Below are 21,275 nucleotides of genomic sequence, written 5' to 3' on the forward strand. Positions count from 1 at the left end.
CCTTGGGTCAAAGGGAAATTAAGAGTCTCTGGAATTCTTTTTTTTTAAAAAAAACTATATTGATGAGATAGGAGTCCATAGAGAAAGAAGTAAAAGCTGATGGAAGACACTGGAAAATCCTGTACGTCTGTGTGTGCACGTTTTAAGGGCCATGTGGTCTGCTCATCTCCTAATCTGCCAGCTTTTGGTGGATTCAAAGACAATATTAAACTCAACCCAGCCCTTGAAAGGATTTTTATTTAGCGTTTTTCTCTTTCTTCTTGCAATTCATGTGAGATTTTCCTATTCTGTCATCTTTTTCCATTAAAAAAAATCACTCCAACCCCTTCAAAATACTAGAAATGGTCTGACACTGATCTTGATTGGGAAGACTAAAGTTCACGTATTAGGGCTAACCTATTAAAACACTCCAGCAGCTGCAAAACATGCCTCTACAGATGTGAATTTCTCTCAAAACACTCGGGATTTGGATAAAGCAGAGGTTTTCTAGAAGGGCTTGTTTGGATTCATAAGGCTGGTTTTGATTTGCTGAACTGTGCTGTATGTACTGGAAAGAATGACCTCATTGATACCAGTGCATGTGCAGGGGTGAAATTAGAACCCAGTTGCTGGTCTTTGGAGCATTTTTTTGTTTGTTTACTTTGAAAAGCTAGGTTTCCCAAGTAATTGATTGCTTGAGAAAAGTTGTTTAGCCCGGTGATAGTGCAAAATTTTCTCCCACAGTGTTAAACCAAACTTTGTGCTTAAATTTGATTTATAGCTGAGCAGTAGTCCTTCCTCCAGCAGAGTCCTTATTCCAGGCCTATGCCAAAAGTTGTCTGCTTATATGTAAAGCAGATTAATTTTGAAGGTGTGCTTATACATGCAAAGAAACCAAAATTAATATTTAGCAATACATTAAGAGCACAGTTCAAACTGGTGAAACTGGTTGTAATAAACTCAGCTGGTTGACTTCGGTGGAATCAGAATTCCTCTTAAAAATTTGTAATGTCCATGTTGGACATTTTTTTAATTTTCCTGGCAAAGGAGGGTGGGTGGTGCATATCTCTGAGAGTCATAGCTCTACATGGCTGTCAAGAAGAGGTTTGAAAGGCTGTGTCTCTGCCAAGGAGCCCAATTAATGTCACAGCACTCTACCTTGCATTCTTTGGGAGGACCTCTATGCCTAGCAGTTGGTGACACTGGGTGAAGTCCATGTGAGCTCAGGCATGCAGCAGGAGAAGATTGTTATAATCTTTCTTAAAGAAAGAGATGTAGGAGACAATTTAGTTATTAAGTTGCATATAGAAATGTATTATAAGTTCCACGCTTTTCTTCCGTATCTGTCAAGTTTGGAGTAATTTTTTTATTAATATGACACTTTGAATGGCTATTAGTAGGTCTGTGTCATCACTTTAGGAGTGATTTCTTATACTTCTAGGGACAGATACTATTCATGCACAAAACTCCTAGCCAAGACAGAAAGTTGCACAATATCCATCTGTAGCACGAATCCTGGCTTGGTGCAAATTCATTTCAACACCAAGATTAGCACAAATTAAACGTAAGATCTGTGCAATTTTTACCAGCTAAGACTGTACAGAGCCCTTGAGCTACAGCTGTGGCATGCAAGGAGTCCCTGCAGAGCACATGGCAAAAAAGCTACAGCAAGCATCCAAGGGCAAAGGAGCAGAAGTAGAGCATAAACCCTCTTGCAAGGCTGAGCAGTTCAGATGGTTGCTGTAAATGATGCTCAGATCACACTTCCTCCCATGCGTCCTGTGGAGCAGCTGGTTTTCTGGGATTCACTAGCAGTAAGCAGTTACTGGTGTCTGCTAAGCGAAGAGTCTGAATACACAATTTAAATATGCTCCCATACACATACTGATGCAGCAGGGACAGCTACAGTCAGATGGGAGAAATCTTTTTTTCTTTTTTTTTTTCAGACTTGCTTGCAAACTGAAAGAAGAAGGTGTGGGGGTTGAGGCTGGGAGGGTAGAACTAAGAGATCATCTACAAAAGATCAAACTGAGTCATAAAAAGTGTGGAGAGGAGAACCAGAGAACACTTTTTTTTTTTTTAAAAAAAAAAAAAAGGTGGTGGTGCGAAAGAGAGAGTTCTGTGAGTTTTTCAGGTCCCTATATGTAAACATTTGTTGGATTTATTCAGTTCCAGATTAAAATAGCTCATAGCACATCTATGTAAGTCATTTAGGAGTTTGAATTTTGCTGAAAATCACAGGGACAAGGGCTGCCTGTAAGGGCATTTGAAAATGCCATCCAATCTGTAGCCTGGTATTTTTTACCTCACTCAGATTCTAACAGGATACCTTGAAGGAAAGGCTGGATACTGCAAGAATACCTCTGATTATAAATGCTGCTCAAAACACTGCTTCACTGTGTCTCCTTCTGACCATGTCTTCATACAGGAAAGTGAGTGTTTCTTCTTCAGGAGGCCATTGCTTTTATTTCTTTAGAGGATGAGGGAACTTGCTTTGGTATCTTGGCCACATTCTTATTGTAACACCAGTCAAACTTTTCCCTTCCAGTGTTCCCATTAGCATTTTCTGGGCAGTCATCTTTCCTTTAGCTCTTCACACTAGCGTTCTAGCTGCAGAGAGCCTGTGGTTTTAGATGGAGGCTGACTGGACACGTAGGTAAAGACATTCATCTTATACAGAGAGTGTCTTTAAAGTGCATTGTAGAGAAAAGCTCTCGTACAAATTCTCAACAATCTCTAGAAGACCCATTTCTAATTAGCTTGTAATTAGCTTGACTACAGTGAAGATATTTCCTTGCAAATGGAGAAGAATGAAATTCCTGAGTTATGCAAATCTGCTGAATAACTTGGGGTAAATTAACATAATAGTCTCCCATAGCATCACAAACATCAAATTGCATTTTGAGTTACCTGTTTACCTTATGGAGGTAGATCTACTCCTCTTCTGGGCCAGAGGCAGGGAACTTGGCCTCTCCCTTGCAGTAGCCAGGCTTTTAAGAACTAAAGTCACTGTCACAACTGTGGCACCTGGTATGTGGAAAGTACAGGGCTTGCTTATTTAAATACATTATATAAAATAATTATATAATAAAATTTATATCTGATGCTTCTGAACACACCACACACACCCTCCCTCCCATGGTTGCTGTGGCATCTAGATGCTTGTGAGACAGCTGGTGACAGCATGGTCTAGGGCCTTAAGGAACAGAAAACTCACAAAGCCTCCTCCATTCTCTGTATGCATGCTCAACGTGTGTTCCCATCCACCCACCCACCCACCCATCCCAGTTCCGTCTCCTGAAGTATCCCCCTGTGTGGTGACAAATCCCCATGCTGAGACCACAGGGCATTGTTTCTGAGCTGTAGACAGTGGTGGATGCTGCCTCTCTCCCTCTCTTCCCTCTACGCTCAATCTAATTCAGAGAAGCCAACTGTGTGCCACAACACCTGTGTCTCTCATGCCTGGGAGGGGTGGAGGAAGGAAAAATGAGCAATCTTCTTTACTCTCTGCAGAGAATAATGCTGTAGTGATACAGAAACAGTGTTGACAGAGTAGCAGGCAGTATGCTGAAGGTGCTGAGCCCTGCTGCGTCCATCAAAGTTGAGGATAGGAGCCTTTGCGAAACCGCTTTTCCTCTGCAAACAGGCTTGCACCGGCTGTCCCAGAGGTCTGTTGTTGTTCAGATGACTTCCCTCTGTAACCTCCCTGCTCTTGGAGAAACACAGAGTGCTGGGAAGCCCAGAAAAAGAGCATTGACTCTTCACAAGAAGTTTAAATGTTGCTATTTCTGAAGAGTGACATTTAATAATTAGTCTATCAATGAGGAGGCTCTGTCCGAATGATAGCAGCCCTGGTTCAATACACAAACTAGGTTGTTAAAAGACTTGAATAGTTAAAAAAACACTACCAGTGTGATGAAGGAGAGTGTGGTTGGGAGGTGGGAATGGGAAAGTGAGCCTTCTTTTGGAATAGGAACACTGCATCTTCGTGCAGCAATGTTTTTGCCCCTTGTTTAGGCTTGTTCAGTAATCCCAGTGTTTCAGTTTGTAACCCAGAGTCACGAGAGGGCCTAGCACAAAAACATGGGATTTAACATTCTGCGTCACACCAGCTGTCTACTAGCAGACAGAGGGGGTGGATTGCATATGGGAGGGAGGCAGGTTGGAGGGGGAAACAATAACAAGCAACAGTCTGATAGATTTACTAGAGCTTAGGGCAAGATGGAGATTTGTTTAGTGAGTTCACGCACACTGCTTGTCTGTTCTGATGTAATTCCAGTCCATGGTTTCTGTCTTGGTATTTAATCCAGCCTGTGAGGAATGATTCTCCCTACCCATTGTTGTGCACGCTGTAACTAATCACAGAGGCATCCTGCATGAAACAAACTGGACAGCTGCCTGTTTGGCTCCTGCAGAATCTGAATATGTTCATTTCACATAGTAACAGGGATTAAAATAGGTTTTAAATCTGTATATGCTTGTTTCTTCCAGGGTCTAACAGCCTTTTGACACTGGGGAAACGGAATTTCCACTAAACACTATTATGTGCTTCCAACACATCAATATTGCCCCTATATGTGCTCTGCAAAATTCTGCTTTGCCTTATTCCAAGAGGAACCGTTCCCTTGTACGCTCCTTGTTGATACGACTCCTTGTCACAAGCTCCTTTCTCAGGGAAACAAACAGGATACAACTAAGGAACGCACAGGATGGATTGCGTGTGTGCTCCCTTTTTCGAGACATTGTAATAGCAAGGAAGCGGCGTCCCACTTGTGGAGGTCACTGTTGCTGTGCAAACACAATGTGAAGCACATCTATTGCTCAGAGCAGCGGGGAGGTATTCTTCTCTCCCAGCCCCTCTGATCCCATTGTACTCTAAGTGCCACAATTTCTTTCAGTGGGAGAGGTTACAGAATAGGCTTGTTGGAGTACCACCCATCCTGTACTTTGCAGGTCATCACCTTTACTAATTTCAGAGCCAAATGTTCCATAACTCATCTGAAGTGGCCAGCTAGAAAGGAATGCTTGGCCAGACTAAGTGTAACTGTATTTTTGAAGAAGTAAATATGCAAAGGTCATACACTGTGGTGATTCGACAATCCTTCTGTTGTTTTTTTGTTTGTTTGTTTGTTTTATTAAGCTTGAATACTGAGAACTACTCCAGATTCTTTTTGGACCTCAGGATTTTATTTTCCTGAAATGTACTTTCTTGTAACTGGATTTTTGTGAGCACATACATTTCTTGAGAATGCCATGTATGTGAAGCACAACAGAATTTGTTGTTATGTATTAAGAAAAAACAGAATGAGCAGTAGATTGTAATATTTTCAAAGGCATAGATTATAGAAACAGAGCCATTTTACATTTTACTTGATATTTTCCTTCAGCTAAATCCCTAAATCCACAACAACTGCAATGGCAGGTTTTTTTGTTTGTTTGTTTTTGTTTGCTTCTGGGTGTTGTAAGTGGTTCTCTTTCTTTCTTTTTTTTCTTTTTTTTTTTTTTAACACGTGGAGTGATAGAAAACCAAGTAAATATACAGGAAGATCCTCAAGATTTCAGTAATTGTACTGGCTCCTTACAAAAGAATGAAATAATATTTTTAGAAGGTTTTAGAATAAAATTTGCTGACTTTTTTATAGTTGAGATGCCAACACATTAAAATCCTAGTCTAGATTGTTGCCCAGTACAGGGCAGTTCCAGTGCTGAATTTGTCCTTCTGATTTGGCATTACTGAAAAACCTCACTTGGTGATGAAGCTGGAGTGCTCAGCTGTCCTTACAGGGTTCACAGTACTCCTTGCAGATGTTTGTACCTCAGACTGTCTTCCTCAAAATCTTCCTATATGTACAGTATTCAATGCAGATCAATTAAGTAAACTTTTCCTATGTTGCTTTTTCTCCTTGTTTGGTATACATACTGTGCCATGGAAAGATACACAGCAGTTACTTTGCTTCTTCTGATAGCCAGTGCTTTTTATCAAAGTCTGAGCAAGCCATGATTGCTAAACAAAATCATGATAAGTGATCATATACCATCTTTATGTCAGCAGACAATAAAAAAAACCCTTTAGCTAATATGCCTCTCAAGCTACTGCTTGAATAAAAGCATTATATGTGTATAGGGTGCTGCCCCAAACTCCTGCCTAAGTCAGCAGGGCATTTACACTAGTTGAGATGAGATGAAGCCTAGGGTCTAATTTGTAGTGCCAAGTAGGTCGAGTTGCTTACAACCTCATTGTCTGCAGGGGGAAATCTCAAGAGCGACTCTGTTCTTACCACATCACTCTCCCCCTTCCTGCTTTCCCTTCTGCATACTTGGATCCCTGCTTTGCTAGGGAGTTAATGCCCAGCACACTGGCTGTGTGAGCAATGAATAAATTTGGACTTGAGTGCGGTTTAAGATCATCAGTCCTCACAAGACCATATAATGTAATAGTGTCCTTTATGTCAGTCTGCTCGGATCATATCCATCACCACATCTGTGACATCCGCAGGGTCTGTCCGCTCCGTATTAAATGAGTAGAGAAGGGCTTGCAGCTACCTTGGGCTGTACTGCAGAACAAATTCCTCACCCCCTGTTCTGTCAAAGAAGCTTTTCTGTGAGGAGAATTTAAACACATTACCTCTCCAACTACTCTTCACATGGACCTTGTAAACATATTGTACTCCAAATAACCAAGAGGGAAGCTGTTTTTTAAGCCTCAGGTAAGAGCCCTACCATGGCAAAAGTTCACAGCAAAGCAGAGGTAAAGTAAGAGACATTGATTGTTCATATGTCCTAACAAATGCAATCCATTTTGGAGATGAAGCTGTAAATTTTTTTTGCCCTGTTGCTTAGAAAACTCAGTAGTTAGGCTGTTGAAATTCAATGATCAGCCAGATCAGCTAAAACTTATCAAAATAGCATTTTCCTTAGGCAAAATCAGCGGGGATATTTTCTGACCTTGAATTATTTACATACATTATTTACTGATTGTAACTTGAGCACAAGCTTCAGTTCCACCTTGTAGCAGTATATCTTGTTTCAAGATATGAATGTTTTTCTGTCCTTTTTCTCCTTTTTCTGTGACTGCATTGTTTTAACTTAACACGATATTCTGGTAAACAGAATAAATGACTTTTTTTTTTTTTCCAATTGACTATAGAGCAAGTAAGGCAAGAAAGCTGGTCTTCCTGTTTCAGTTAAGGCATTAAAAACCCAGCAGGAGTTGATGGCATCATACCCTTTAAAGTCCGGTGACCTCAGTATATTTCTGTGTTCTGGTCAGGGCTCCCATGGGACCCTGAGCTTTGACAGATGCTGGCCTGTGGTCTGTGTTGTAAGATTGCATTTTTGTGAATTGATTTGTACATGGTTATTAACATAGGCTTTGGTAGTGTAATATAAATGCATCACTAATCCTGAGATGATGACGATTAATTGGTAATGCACTGCATGATTCAGAATATTGAGCTGCTGGGAGAGAAGATTTCCAATTTATTTAAGTGATCCCATTAGTCCGAATATCTGGCTTGATCTGAGCCCCCAACCTCCTCTTCCTGGGTGTGGTACACAGGGGGATTGTGCCTGCCCCTGGTGCACACTTCTATACCGCCACAGTATAGCACTTGGGCTTGGGATCTGGGAAATACTCTTAATTCTCCTGCCTTAGACATGGCCCTTACTTAAGGAGAAATTTTGGGGATTGTGGGTCAATGAGTTGGAAGGATTTTGGGACTAAAGCAGTAAACATGAATTATGGTTGACTCTTACAGAAAAAGGAAGTGGAGTGGTATCATTCAGTAAAACCATAGATTCACTGCTGGATAACAAAAGAGCAGGAAGAACGTTCCAGATTTGACCTCTAGGCAGACTTGTTTCTGTTTTGCCAAATCTAATCGTTTAGCACACTGTTGGTTTGCTAAACTAGGAAACTTTTAGTAGTGTAATCTTAAAATCTATTCCAGCATCAGAAGCCCAACCCTGGCAGAAAAGAAAAAGACCTGTGAGAATGTGCATCTTAAGAGGTGGATGTTTCATCTTGGTAAAGCAGCTTTTTCTTTCTGTGCTTCCAATCTAACTTGTGAGAGGAGCCCTGCAGGGAAGCAGAGATGAATAACCCTGGCTTGTGTGAGCTACAGGTGTGGTGGGATTCCAGTACTGAAGGATAGACATTGTTTGGTGCTTTTGCTAATGGATGACTAAGCTCCCACTCACATCTTAAACGTGGTAATTATAAAGTTTCTAAATATAGAAGAGGAAAAGTCCCTCTTTCTCCTGGAGCTTATGAATAACTAAATATATCTGCTTGTGGCGACTGTTTTCTTTATCTCTAAAGTTCATCTGAAGAAGTAGTTTTTGTAAACTGTTCCTCTTCAGGCAAGAGTTTCCTTTATCTGCATGTAGCTCTGATCATGTCAGCATCAAAAATAAATGTATGGCAGGCAAGCTGTGGTAAGGCTTGCTCCATCCGCAGGAGGAGTTAGTGTCCTGGCAGGTTTTTTTGCCTCTCTGCATCCACAACAGAGGCAGCAGTATGAAATCCAGTAACAGTACTTTAAGCCAACGTTGTTGGCAGTTTAAGCTAGAATGCTGAACTTTGTGCTGAAGCAGCAGGTGCCCAGGGATGCATTCGCATCCACCAGCTTGGCTGTGAGGGTCCTGATCCGTGGCTGAGTACAGAGTAAGTGGTGGCTGGGGGTAATGTCTTTTTAAACTGCTGCAGCAGATTCACATTAGCTAGTCTCTCATTGCTCTAAAAAGTGGCCCTCTTTTTCCTGAAGAAGTGCAAATCCAGCCTGAAAGCAGATCCTACATTAGGTCCAGGCTTGTGCATTGTCAGCTGGTGATATTAAGGGGAAAGCACAGACCGTCGAGTTTTCAGGACTTCAAAAGATCTATCTGGCTTGTTAAACTGCTTTGACCAAAGGCGTGTGTGCTCTGAACCCATTGCAATGGCCAAGCAAAACAAAATATGTTAGATTGATTAACTCTCAGCACCATATCTGAACTTCAACCCAAAACCTGAGTCACTTGACCCTCTCAGTCAGAATAAAGACATTCTTGTGGCACTTGGAATTCCTGAGTTGGGAAGTGTTAACTCACTGAAAGGTGTCACTGCATTTACCTGTGTGTACCTCATGTGGTTAACTGCATGTCTTGTTTGCTGGTGGCCTAATGCTGAGCACTGCACTGAAGTTGTGAGTGTGCAGACACCTTATCAAGGGCAAATATAACTCTTTTCCCCTGGTACCAGTGTGAGCAGAGCATGATGCTCATTAACCTTCAGATTTTGGTATAAATTTCTAGGAAACAAGTTAGGCAAATATCTTCCTATTACTTCTGCAGCACCCACAGCTTTATTCCATATACTGAAAAGATGCTATTAATACCAAACCCTGTGGAATAAATGTGGAATAACACCATGTTAACCAAGCCACTATTATGAGTAAAAAAATTTAAGTGGTTTATGTGATTCTTCAGAGGATGTGTAGGTGTGAAAGAGCAATTAATTTAGCTAGTTGATGTTCTGAATTGTATGATTATGGGGCAAAAACAAAGTAGCTGGCAGAGTAAGTTAATTCTGTCAACCCCTCCACCCTCAGTTCTCTCCATGCCTACTCAGTCAGATTAGCTCACTCACCTCTCTCAGAAGACAAAGAAGGGAAAATATGGGAAGAAAACAATTTGTTTGAAGGTGCACTAGAATTAAACGGCAGAGCTAGAAACATAACCCCAGAAACAGATACTTAGCCTTGAAGAAGCTGGTGGGCATCAAAGCACAAAAAGTCTTTGCACATCTGTTTATTTCAGTGGCAGTTGAATGCCTATACAGCTGTAGCTAGATGCATCTTGTTCTTGCTTAAATACCTTCAAAAGTCTGTCCTAACTTTATGTTGGGCCAGTATATTGTGTTGTTCCTCTAACCCTATAAAGGATTCATTCATCCCCATAAGAGCAGATACTGAAATAGTGGCCTCAGCTCTCTTGTTGACTTCATCTCATTTGAGCCAGAAATTTTATCCTATCCACCACCTTGTTTAGTTTTGATTGTTAAAAGAATACCTATTTTTAAAACTCTTACTAAGTTTATTTTCATCCAGCAGCCTTGTTTTAATAAGCTTGACTCACATCATACTAAGCTTGTACAAATCAAAACGCATTAAGTTACACAAGTAATATAGGGCCTGCCTAGTGCAAGTCACCTGCTTATTCTTGTTAGAATGAAAAAAAAAATATCTACCTTGTTCTAATTTATTTTTTTAGTGTAAGATAAATGTAGACCTATGAGTAATACATTCCACAGCAGGAAACAGGAGTTGAATGGATGTGGCAGTTCTTCTGGCATGGCACCTTTATGTAGTGGGAAAAGAAGCTGAATTTACACAGATATAGTAATATCAATAAGCCTCTTGCTAGGCATGAGCACAGGACATCCCACAGGTATGGGAAGCTTTAAAGCCACCTCCTTTAAGTTTCTCTCATTCTTTTCCTCCTGGGAAAGAGAGATATCTTGGGTTTGTTCAGAAAATCAAGTCCCCTGAGTTTGAATGGAAGACGTGCCTGTTTCCAGGTTTATCCCAGAGCATCTGCTAAAGGCAATTTAGCAACTAGTTCCTTTCTGCATAGGCTCCTCCTGGGGAGATAAACCAGGACAGCCTGTCCCACATCTTTTTAAAAATAAACAACCAACCAAAAAAAAAAAAAAGCCCCAACACTCCAACCAAGCAAACCTAAATCCTCACCCTCCAGTTTCCTCTTGTGAATTCACACATGGCTGCTGATTGCAGCCACCCCCAGATGCTGGCTGTGGTATTAAAAGAGGCACCTTCTAATTTCCTTGTTTGCAATGGTCTTATTTAATGGAAGGCAGGTGTAAGCGGTCATTGTAAGTGTAAAGCAGGTAGATGTCAATATTGTCTGTGTTCCCAGAGGCAAGCTGGAGGTTACAGTTCAAAACAGCTTCATGGTGTCAATGCCATCGTTTCATAATGTTAGTAAGTAGTATTGGCAGACCTCATTTTTTAAATGTTGGAAGTTCAGGCATATATAATTTTTTTCTGGATATCACAAGCTGCTAGTGGTGTTCCTTTTAAAGCAAGTGCATGAATCTGAAAAGAAGGGTTCCTTTAGTTATACTCTCTTCAACAGTAAGACACAAATTCAGTGCCAATAAATACAGCCACTAGCTTGGTATGTATAAACCTCCACTGTAAGTGGACTGCAGGTGTGGAAACAATAAACAACAATAGTAAAAAAAAGTATCAATGTTTTTTACAACTCCTATGACTATGCAAATGGTTGTTTTTTTTTCCAGTAGTGTTGCCTGTGATAGTATGCACGTTCTTAATGCAGTAAAAATATTCTGGAGTAAAAGGAGCATTAAAGATGTAACTGATAAGAAAAGTAAGGTTATTAATAAAGGTAAAGAGTACTGTAAGGCTGAGTAACCTCTTTAAAATATATAAGGAAATTCCAGCTAATCAGGAGTTAATAAATGGTATCTTTGCTAAATGTGAAACTTGGCTGAAAGAGAAACACTTCTAAAATTATATGAACTCAGTAACCATTAAAGGGAAAAATAGTTCTGACAGTGCTGGAATGTACCATAAGGCACTTCCAGGGCTGCGAAAAAATCAGAATTTTTTGAAAGAAAATTTAGTGAAGTTCTGTATTTGTCAGAACATAAACTTCTGAATCTAAACTCTTCAAAATGAAATTTCTACTTTTCACCCTTCTGAAATTAAAATTAAAAATTCCCTTAGAATCAGCTATATCAAATTGGGCTTCTGTTTGCGTGTGTCAGCATCCTGAATGCCAGTAAGCTAGAATCCTGATACTGCTATGAAAGTTTGCTCTTTTACTGCTTTGCATCTGTTCAAGTTTAAATAAGTAATTCTTCTCACGGTAAAGTGTAAATGAAATATTTTAAAGTTCTTTTGAATATTTAGGATTTTTATGATTCCAGCGTGATCAGAATACAGAAGCAAGTACAGGCATGAGTACGATTTCTAAAGGTAATATTAGATGAAGCATTTGATAGGCCGAAGGTATTATTCATGCTTCATATTAAGTAGAAAATAGCACTACATTCCTTTTTATGATATTTCTTATTTTTAAGAAACAGTACCCCTTGTTTGGGTTTTCTGGGCCTGTCTTAGCCACAATTTTCCATGTGTAGAAGTATCAGAGATGAAAAAGCAGAACTTGATGCTTATAGCAGTACACTCATTCTAACAATATTGCCTACACATTGAAAAGGTGGGAACCATCTGCTAGCGTATGGCTAAACAACAGTGTACTAGTCTTGCAGTCCTTGTCACAGTCCACACTGAGACTTGTTCCCATCACTGCTTGTGAGATTTAGAGACTATTAGTTTTACTTTAAAACATACAGGCAGAGCTGAGCGCAAGGGAAATAAATGCCCTGTTTTACTGTGCAAAGGAACTGTGCAAAGCCATTTGAAAATTCTGTTGTAGCATCAAGAGCACACAGATAAGAGACAGCACAAATACACCTCTGCAGCTAACAGTATAGCCACATAGATAGCCATGCAGCAGGGTGTGTGATTATTGCCTTACTCTGAGCATTGGCAGTTTTTGCCATTGCTTGCTGTAGAAGTCAAATCCACCATGGTAAGAAGAATAACAGGTTTACAGCTTTTGCTGCCATTGATGTGGTGTAAAAGTTGAGGAAGAGAAATGGTGCTGTCAGTATGCTAATCCACTCTTGCCATTCCTAATCCTAGGCTCAGGTCAGTTTGGTCCCAAGATAAGTGCAGTGAAGTGAAAATCTGTGATATGGTATCTGGGGTTTGGTGGAGTAGAGGTCTTGCTAGGATCTACACTTACTTTTTAAAGCAAGGCAGCTGCCAGATCCATGGGATTTTCCACTAATTGACCACAGCCAATGTGGTTGAGTGCATCACATCACCACCTGTCCATCTTAGTGTGCTCTCCACAGATAAGCCCGTGCTCATGTGCTGGATGGAGACATGAAACCTACTTTACTACCAGTAAGTAGAAGTAAGTCTCTGCCCCTTGGACTTCCTGTTAAGTCATTTAGAGTAGTAACTCATTCTTTCCTAGCTGCAGCAATCCTGTCCTACAAGAAAGGGCAAGATGTGCATACAGGGGAACATACACCCTTTTCTACTGAAGTTAGTGGCAACCACCACTGAGGTTAGCAGAAGGGAATGGCTACACCAGTTTGGGGGCAATTTCATGGCAGAAGTGACTTTGCTTAATTGCTCCTAATTTCTGACCCTCTCCTTTACTCCTCCTTATCAGTGGGGCCTTCTTATCTCAGTTGTGTTTTGTTCTTTTCCTGCAGGAGAAAATACAAGAAAACATCACAGAGGTAAGAGTAAATCACAGAGGACTGGAAGATGTTTGTGAGTCATCTGTCTCTTTTTGTTAGTGTGTTTGAAGGAGGATTTTCCTGTTACCAGATTGGTTTTATTCCTAGGGAAATGCCATTCTACTGTTTCCCCCTTTGGAGGTCCATCTTGCACTGCTGCCTCTCCAGATCCCTTCTGCTGCTAATGACAGTCCTCCCCTCTGATGTTAGTGGTAGTTCTCCCTGAGTAAGGACAGAAATATTTATTATCCTTGAAGGTCAAACCCTAATAAATGTCACTCTGTTCCTTCTGTGAGATCTGCTGGTTCTAACTCCTATCACTTACTCATGCTGTAATAACAAAATGGATTGTGGACTCGTAGTGTTCCTAATGATCTGTGCCTTTGCAGGAGACTGAAGGAAAACAGGGATCCTGTTGATTAACAGGTCTTGTTACAGGTGCCTGATCTAGTTATCTTACTGCCTCCTTGCAGGAGGGAGGTCCAGTGGGGGTCTTTGAAAGATTCATTTTTTTTTGGAGCACTTGTTCTTGGTTCCTTCAAAGCATCATTTTGCAGCACAAAGTTTTTTGGTGCTGAGATGACTCCCCCTCCCCCTGCATGTGCAGTATTAATTGGTGACTTAATCTCATAGCATGCTGAGCATCTTCAGTTCATGTTGACTTTAACTGGATTTGAGACTCCTGCAGAGTGCTTCCTAAAGACTAAACCCTGCAGCTCTGCTGAATGTGCCCTTTAATGTTGTGTGATGATGGAAGGAGTTGGCAGATAAGCCAATGCGGTTATGTGGTGAGCTAAGACTTCACAGCCACCCCTCCCATTTGCTATCATCCTGTGCCGAAGATGATCACTCCAATGCATCACTGGCAGGACAGGCTACGTATATGCTTGTGTGTCACAGCCACGAGAGACTGAAGTGTGGTGGCTTGAGTCATGGATGAGGTGGGTTTGAGCTATGACAGCTTAATGAAAAATGTGGGCATGGAGATTTCTGTGCTGAACTGTGCAGGTGGGCATTATGTCATCTGAGAGACAAGAACAAACAGTAGGTAAATGTGCTCCCAGCTGTTTTCCTATATGTGGAGCTGATACTGTAGTTCTGTTTGAAGCTCTACTTTTTCCCAGCTTCCCTTGCTGCTGCCATGTTTATTAATTAAACATATCTCTGGACAGAGGTGCTGAGTTGCTGCAAGAAGATTTATTCTGGGGCTGAGATGTTTTCCAGAATGAATGATTGCTCTGTGTGTCTGTCCCCTGCACTGCGTTGTCCTGATTACTGTGTCTTATTTCAGTGTGTTTTCTATGTACGTAATCATTGCATCAGAGAGGTTTGTGTTCAGCATCCCTGCTGTATGGGAGAGTTTCTGTAATCCTTGGAAGAGAGATTAAGGCTGTCAAAAGCTCTTACAAGCCAAATACATAGTTGGGTCAACAACATACAGAGAATTGAATGTATCAATCTGTTTAAGCATAACATTACAGGGTTAAGTTTTGTGCCTATTGGGATTTTGAACTTTTTTACTTATGCCTACCACTGCCTGCTGCCTGATTGTCAGTGTGTACCCTTGTGGCAGCTGTGCAGATGGCCTTTGTGGCCCTCTCACGTCTAATAACTGCTACAAGCTCTACGGAAGCAAGAGGCCACCCCAAGAACTATCACACAGCCATTGTTCAGTAGCTATTCTTTATAATCTTGCTAAGCAGGCACTAGGTGCTGTCTGGAGGGCTGTATTGCTTGGTGAGGGGGCTGCTGTGTCTGGAAACCATGCCTTGCCAGCACCTAGGGCAACTTAGTTGTCTAGTAAGCTTCTGATTTGAATTTGCCACCTGCTGTGTGATGAAAGTATGATTCTAAATGGGAAATTGCAAGTAGTGCCATCTGATGCAGAAGTATAACATCCATCAAAAGGAAGTGGTAGGACAGTAGTTTGTTTAAAGGCTGGTTTTAAGTAGCATCTCTGTTCAGCTGTTAATTCCAGCAATGGGCATAAATGATATATTTGGGTCAGATCTCCATGTTTGTTTCCTACATCTCTCTGCTGTGGGGTTTTCAGTTTTCCTTTGATTTTTTTTTTTTTGCAAAATGATCTTGGAAATTCCTACATCACCAGGCTCTGGAAGGGTGACTGGCAGTTGAACTGAAAAGATCTTTTGCTTGCTGTTGCATCTCCTTCTTTTTTTTTTCTCTTTGGAGAGTATTATCCCATAAGAATGCCTAGGTGATTGCAAGCAGCACTTAGCTATGTAGGAGAAGCACTGCTGTCCTCTATACTTTGCACTGTAAAGAAAGTCTCCCTTGAGTGCAGACCTGTTAAGGAGGAAGATGAGGTCCTTTCAAGAAAACTTGAGAAGGAAGAGTTGGAGTAGAATCTGAGGCATTCTAAAATCACAACTGGAAATGACAGACATTGACTTTTGCATTGGTCATGCTGTTAACGGAGTTGACTCAAATGCTTCTGTAAAATTAATGTATTGATATGATTTTCCTCATAAACTTGGAAGCTGTCTAGACAACCCTAATTTCATTAGTCCCAACCTAGTAATTGCATCTGAACCACTGAACTGTGATGTAGATTAATCACTGCAATACCAGAGAAGCAGGATATTTAAGCAGATTTTAGGTCATCTATCATTCTCCCATTTCATTCCCCTCAGGTAGGTGAACAGTGGATAGCTTGTTAAATAGTGACTGGAGAGGTAGTCAGCAAGAGGAATGAACTGGATAGGAAGCTAAAGCTCTCTTGAACTTTCAAGTCCTGGGCTGGTTTACTCTCTCTGGAGCACCTGAGACCTCAGTTATGTTTGATTTGACTGTTGAGACTCTCAATTATCCTAAAGACAGCCAGCTGTGGGCTGACAGTGTTTTCCTGGGAGATACACCTTCAGCTTCCTGCTAAAAGGGGAAATGAGTTTTTCAAGTAGACTTTGATGAGATTGTTCTGCTTGGGTGACATTAGTCGAGTTCTGCACTTCTAAGAATTCACTGAAATCCTATTTATATTCTCAAAATTTGCCAGCAAAATAATCTATGTTAGTTTCCACAGCATACTTTTCCTCCATTACAATCCACAGCCATGCATTTTTACACTGCATGAGTTGGTTTACTTTACCTGCTTGTTGTTACTTGTACAGTTTATTTTTCTGTTAAGATGCAAAGGCTTCTTTGACAGTGAATAGATAAGAGGTCAAGTAAAAAGAGTCCCTATATTTTATCCTTCATGGATGTTTGTTTGTCTTTTTCCCTAAGTACCTGTTAATGGATTACAAAGTAGAAAAGGAAATGTAACCAAAGTGCCTTTGAAATATGGCTGTGACCCTGAAAGAAGCATCCTGACTGGCCCTGCAAAATTTACTAATGTGATTTCTTTTTAAAAGATGATTCTCTAATTAAAAAAGGTTGGCATCTGATACAAACCACATGGCCGGAACATAAAGCCTTCTCTAATTTTCATAAGTTTTTTTTTTTTGTTTCCACTAAAGACAATCAAGCAGTAACCTCAGAAGCAGAGATCATCTTTTCCATTCCTTTCTTACATTTCCCTATTCTTTCCCATCTGTACCTGCACTTCTCAATTCCAGTTTGCTCCAGTATTTAGTTAATAAATGCTTGGAGGAAGATGTGAATGTGAACGTGTTTTTCCTCAAAAAAAAGAATCTAGTGTTGATGTGTAGCACAAGAGGTGAAACCATACAGGCATATATGATGTTACATACAAAATAAATGGAAAAGTGTTTTGTTTTTTTTTTTTTTTCCCTAACCTTAGTTTATAGTCATCTTCAAGGTTACCCATGCTGATACATCTTTCGATTAAAATGGTCCACTGTTTCTTTTGGATTATTTAAAAATGCAGGTAAATCTATAGCCTTGCAAGTCTCATTCTAGATTGTCTTATGTTACATGTTTTCTTGAGACTAGAGCCTGTAAGGAAACCTCTGTGCTGCAATTAATTTAATCATTTAGTGCTGTTAGCTCACAGTGAAGAGATCTTCATTGGAATGAAGCATCAGTGCTCTCTCAAACTGGTCATCTGACTGAGTGTTATATGGTGGTAGTTGCCACTGCCATTGATAGATTAATGTACACTGAAGGTCTGAAGATCATTTATGCCAGGTCACAGTGTTTGAGAACATCACTGTGGCCCTGATTAACTCTTGGTGTTCATCAACTAACTTAATTTGACAATATGCTTAGTCCTTAGTTCTGATACCATTTCATTTCCACAGCTTATCTATTGACCTTGCAAGGTTATCTTAATTAGAAATAATCAAAATAACCTTAATTCCTTAAGCTGTGCAAGTAATTATAATGCTACTTAGCTGAAGGTTTTCTTTATATGTAGTACTCAAGGAGCTCCAGCAATATAGGATACGTTAGAGGTTGATATCCTCATCAGTAGCCCACACTCACAATGCATGACTTTGTGTCAAATTTCTTTGTGAAATGTGCAGTCTTTTGGATGCTTAGACCATCTTAGCTCCCTGTAGCTTCAGTAGAACTTCTTGAAATTCCATTCCAGGGAAAGTGACATTAAATTTTCAATTCAAGGCTGCTGGACATTGTGCAAAATATATGTTGGCTTATTTCTGTAATATTACAAGTGCAGCTGTTATGTTAAATTTAAAGAATACTTAATTTCAGTAAAAAAATATATTGATTTGTTGAGTGCTCTGTATTCATTGCTCTGCAGAATCACAGGTGCTTTGGGAAAAAACTGGACATGGTCATGTAAGTAAAGGTTATAATTAATCTGTATGCAAAGGGGGCAAATTAAAGTGGCACTGGCAAACTCAATTCCATATTTCGTAGCTTTCTTGGTGCTTGACTTTGCAACCTGAATGATTTTCTAATGTAGTTTAAGTGCAATTACACAGGTCTGAAAAAGAGGCTGCAGTTCAAATTAACAAAGCTAAGTGGAGTTTGTGCTTTAATTCACAGAGGAAGCTTATATTACTTGGCTGTCTGTAGGGAAACTTCATGTTGAGAGGAGAGGAGGAAACCTACCTCCTAGAAAATCCTAGCTTTAGTTCTCCTAAGGCTTTCTATAAGAGGAAAACTTTGGAAGGGGCAGAGGCTTTCACATACCCACCTGCTTTCTGTCCTTCTCCTATTTCCCTTTATTTAATAGAGCTGGAAGATGCAGTGAGATTGGACTCCATATAGATACATGATTTTGTCTCCCTGCTTTTGAAATCTTGCTCAGTTATTCTACTCTAAAAGGAGGCAGCCATTTCTTAATATGATAGCTCTGGTGGACGAGGGTATAATTTTTGGATTCCTGACACGAGTGACAGGACTTATATAGTGCTGAATAATTATCAATACAAGTCTTTAATGTTTAACAACTATTAAAATATTGACTATATTGAGCGTAGTTTTCCAGCTGATTTATAATACCTAAAATATCAGTGATTGTACAGATTTTATTCTATCAATGATTCATCTTTCTTTGTAAGGAATGGACTCTGCCAGATTCAAGAATGGAAAAAAGCTTATGCTACTCAAATATTGTGATGACAAGTGTCCTTACCTATCAAAAGAAAGTTAGGTTTAGGTTTTTTCCTAAATATATTCATGTTTAGTGAAATTCAGCTGTAAACTTCTGTATCTTTCAGCAGAAATGATAACACACTCCTGCTTTTATATTGGTCCTCCGTCTGTACATAATGCTGGTTTTCAAAATGTAGTCATAATATCAGCTAGATTCAGGTTTTACAGATTCTTGTTTGTATCAATTTGTTAGAAGTTATTTGTAGCCCCTAGAACTGCAAGATTATTCCTGGTTTTCTAGAGTAAGATCAGTGCGAACCGAAAATTATGTTTGAAAGTCAGAGACTTTAAAGAAAATAAACCAGTATCAAACATTGTTTAGTATCAGATATTAAAACTAAAATGACTTTAAGAAGTATTGGTGCTTTCTTTTTTCTTAGTGACTGACAAGTTTTCTGATTGAAATCTTGGGGAGAAGGCAGAGCAGAAGTAGTCTTGTACCTTCTACTACCTTTTTACGCTTTGTTATGAGAAGTTTTCTGGAAAAAAGCTGCTGAATATTTTTTTTCCCCTCTAGCTATGCACCCACTTGGTTAACACTTGAGAAAGAGGTGATATAGATTAGATACACTACAATCCTATGATATTTTGGCCAATAGCAATTTCTACTAATTCCAACCAAACAAAATAGTGTGCATGTGAACCTGAAAAGCTGCATGAAAGAGAACCCAGTCTTCTGACACCTTCCCATTGGGTTAGTATGGCTTCTTTCAGGGACATCCAGTGCTCTTCTCAGTGGATGTGGGAAGAGAAGTTATTTTCAACTAAACTGAAGTGGCTTGCTTTTTTCTTTGGGTTTTGCAGTTCTCATTCTTTTACATGTATGGAATATAATTCTGCTTCTGGTGCACAGGTACCACTAAGTTTTCATTTCCATTTTAGTTAATCTGATATCTTTTATGGAAGCATATTCAGAGAATTAAATTAGGATTTGGTGAGGGGATGTAACAGGGAGTTCTTCCACGATTTGCACATATTTTGTATAAGAAGGATAACAAAACTTAATGAAGAATTCAGTTAAGCCCTATATTATTGCCTATTAGACATGATCTTTCTGTGAAATACTGTTGATTTTTTGGTGGTTAGTTTTGAGGGTTTTTTTTTCCCATAGGAAGTGAATTACTCAGATTCAATGCGTGCAGCCCAATGAAACTTCCTTAGTGAAAATGACACTAACTGGGATGGTCATGTTGGAAGCATTAAAGAGAGGAAGCTAAGATGGTTGCTATTCAAGTGTTCCCTCTATGGATAATCATACTTTTTATTTCCTAAGACTGGATGAAAACAGCTTACGTTGCTAGTAGGCTAGTCTTTTCTAGGACCTAAAGGTAGCTGTTAACAAAGGCAGAGGCTGTTCAGTGGAACTTCTCATTTTGTTGTTTTTCTTCTTATGTGCACTGCAATTTCCTGATTATCTGTGTTCACAGAAAATTTGCATAAGTACCTGAAAAAATTATGTTTTTATTTCATGAAAGTGTTAACACAAATGTTAATACATCTGTCTCCAGTCCTCCTTTATCCACCTGCCATTTCCCATTCCCTATTCTCTTGTTTCTCCTCATCTCTCTTAACTGTATGTGAATTTTTGTAATCAACAGCATAAGGAAGGAAGGTATTAGTTTTGACTCTCTGTATGCTACTCGTCTTCCACTAACACAGTACACACAGAAGCACAGCCTTTGTTGAAAAGCTTTCCCTCTGAGGGAAAGATTAAGAGACGAGGGAAACCCTCGGATGTGGAATCCCACTGCCACTTGCTGCTCCTAGGCTGTATCATACTTGCCTTCAGCTGACTACCTAGAATTTCCTGGGGAATAAAATGCCAAAAGAAGGAAGAAAACAAAATAAATAGATTTTTATTTAAAATGAATGCTAAATTGTACCTAGTCAAGCCAGTAATCCCAACAGCTGTTAATGAGTTGACCCCCCTGAAGTGGTGCTTTAAGTAGCAGATAGGTAGTCCATTCTTTTTTCTCATCAGGTGTTTTTGATGTATGAGCTATAGCAACTCTTAGGCAATTTTCAGTACACTAAGTAATTACAAAAAGCTGTTCATTTAAATTACCCTAAGATGCAGCATTTCCATGACTAATTCAGAACTCCTATGTTTTAACTGTGTCTCAAATTCAATTTGAATTGATAATGAGTTGTTTTAATCCCTCTCTTTGATTTAGCATTCAGACTAAAGGACAATATTTTTTTGCAGGGGTAGAAGAAAAAAATTGTCAGTGACTGACATTATTTTGGCAGTTCATGTGGGAATGAGCTTTTGCTTGGGGACCTCCTCTGGGTGCAGGCAATATGGTTGAAGTCTTGTACAAACTTCTAGCCTTCAAAATGTTGCACATCCTAGATATGTTTCTCCCTTGCAAAGGATAAAGAGGGAACTCTAAGGTATTTTGTTAAA

The 21,275-nt window shown here is 39.8% G+C and overlaps 1 protein-coding gene across 7 annotated transcripts in view; it reads left to right on the forward strand.

Annotated features, from left to right (window-relative positions):
- PDE1C (phosphodiesterase 1C) overlaps positions 1-21,275 on the forward strand; it is a 291,755-nt gene that overhangs the window by 107,301 nt on the left and 163,179 nt on the right. For 3 of the 7 annotated variants that reach the window (XM_054060643.1, XM_054060645.1, XM_054060644.1), the window contains exon 3: positions 13,295-13,321. The exons of 3 other annotated variants lie outside the window; for them this stretch is intronic. In XM_054060643.1, coding sequence (XP_053916618.1) covers positions 13,295-13,321 — 27 coding nt within the window. Of the gene's footprint in view, positions 1-13,294; positions 13,322-18,023; positions 18,047-21,275 lie in introns of those variants that run through there. One more of the 7 variants, XM_054060647.1, reaches the window with a different exon arrangement.

Source organism: Cuculus canorus, chromosome 2 (genome assembly GCF_017976375.1).
Source record: "Cuculus canorus isolate bCucCan1 chromosome 2, bCucCan1.pri, whole genome shotgun sequence".
NCBI lineage: Eukaryota > Metazoa > Chordata > Aves > Cuculiformes > Cuculidae > Cuculus > Cuculus canorus.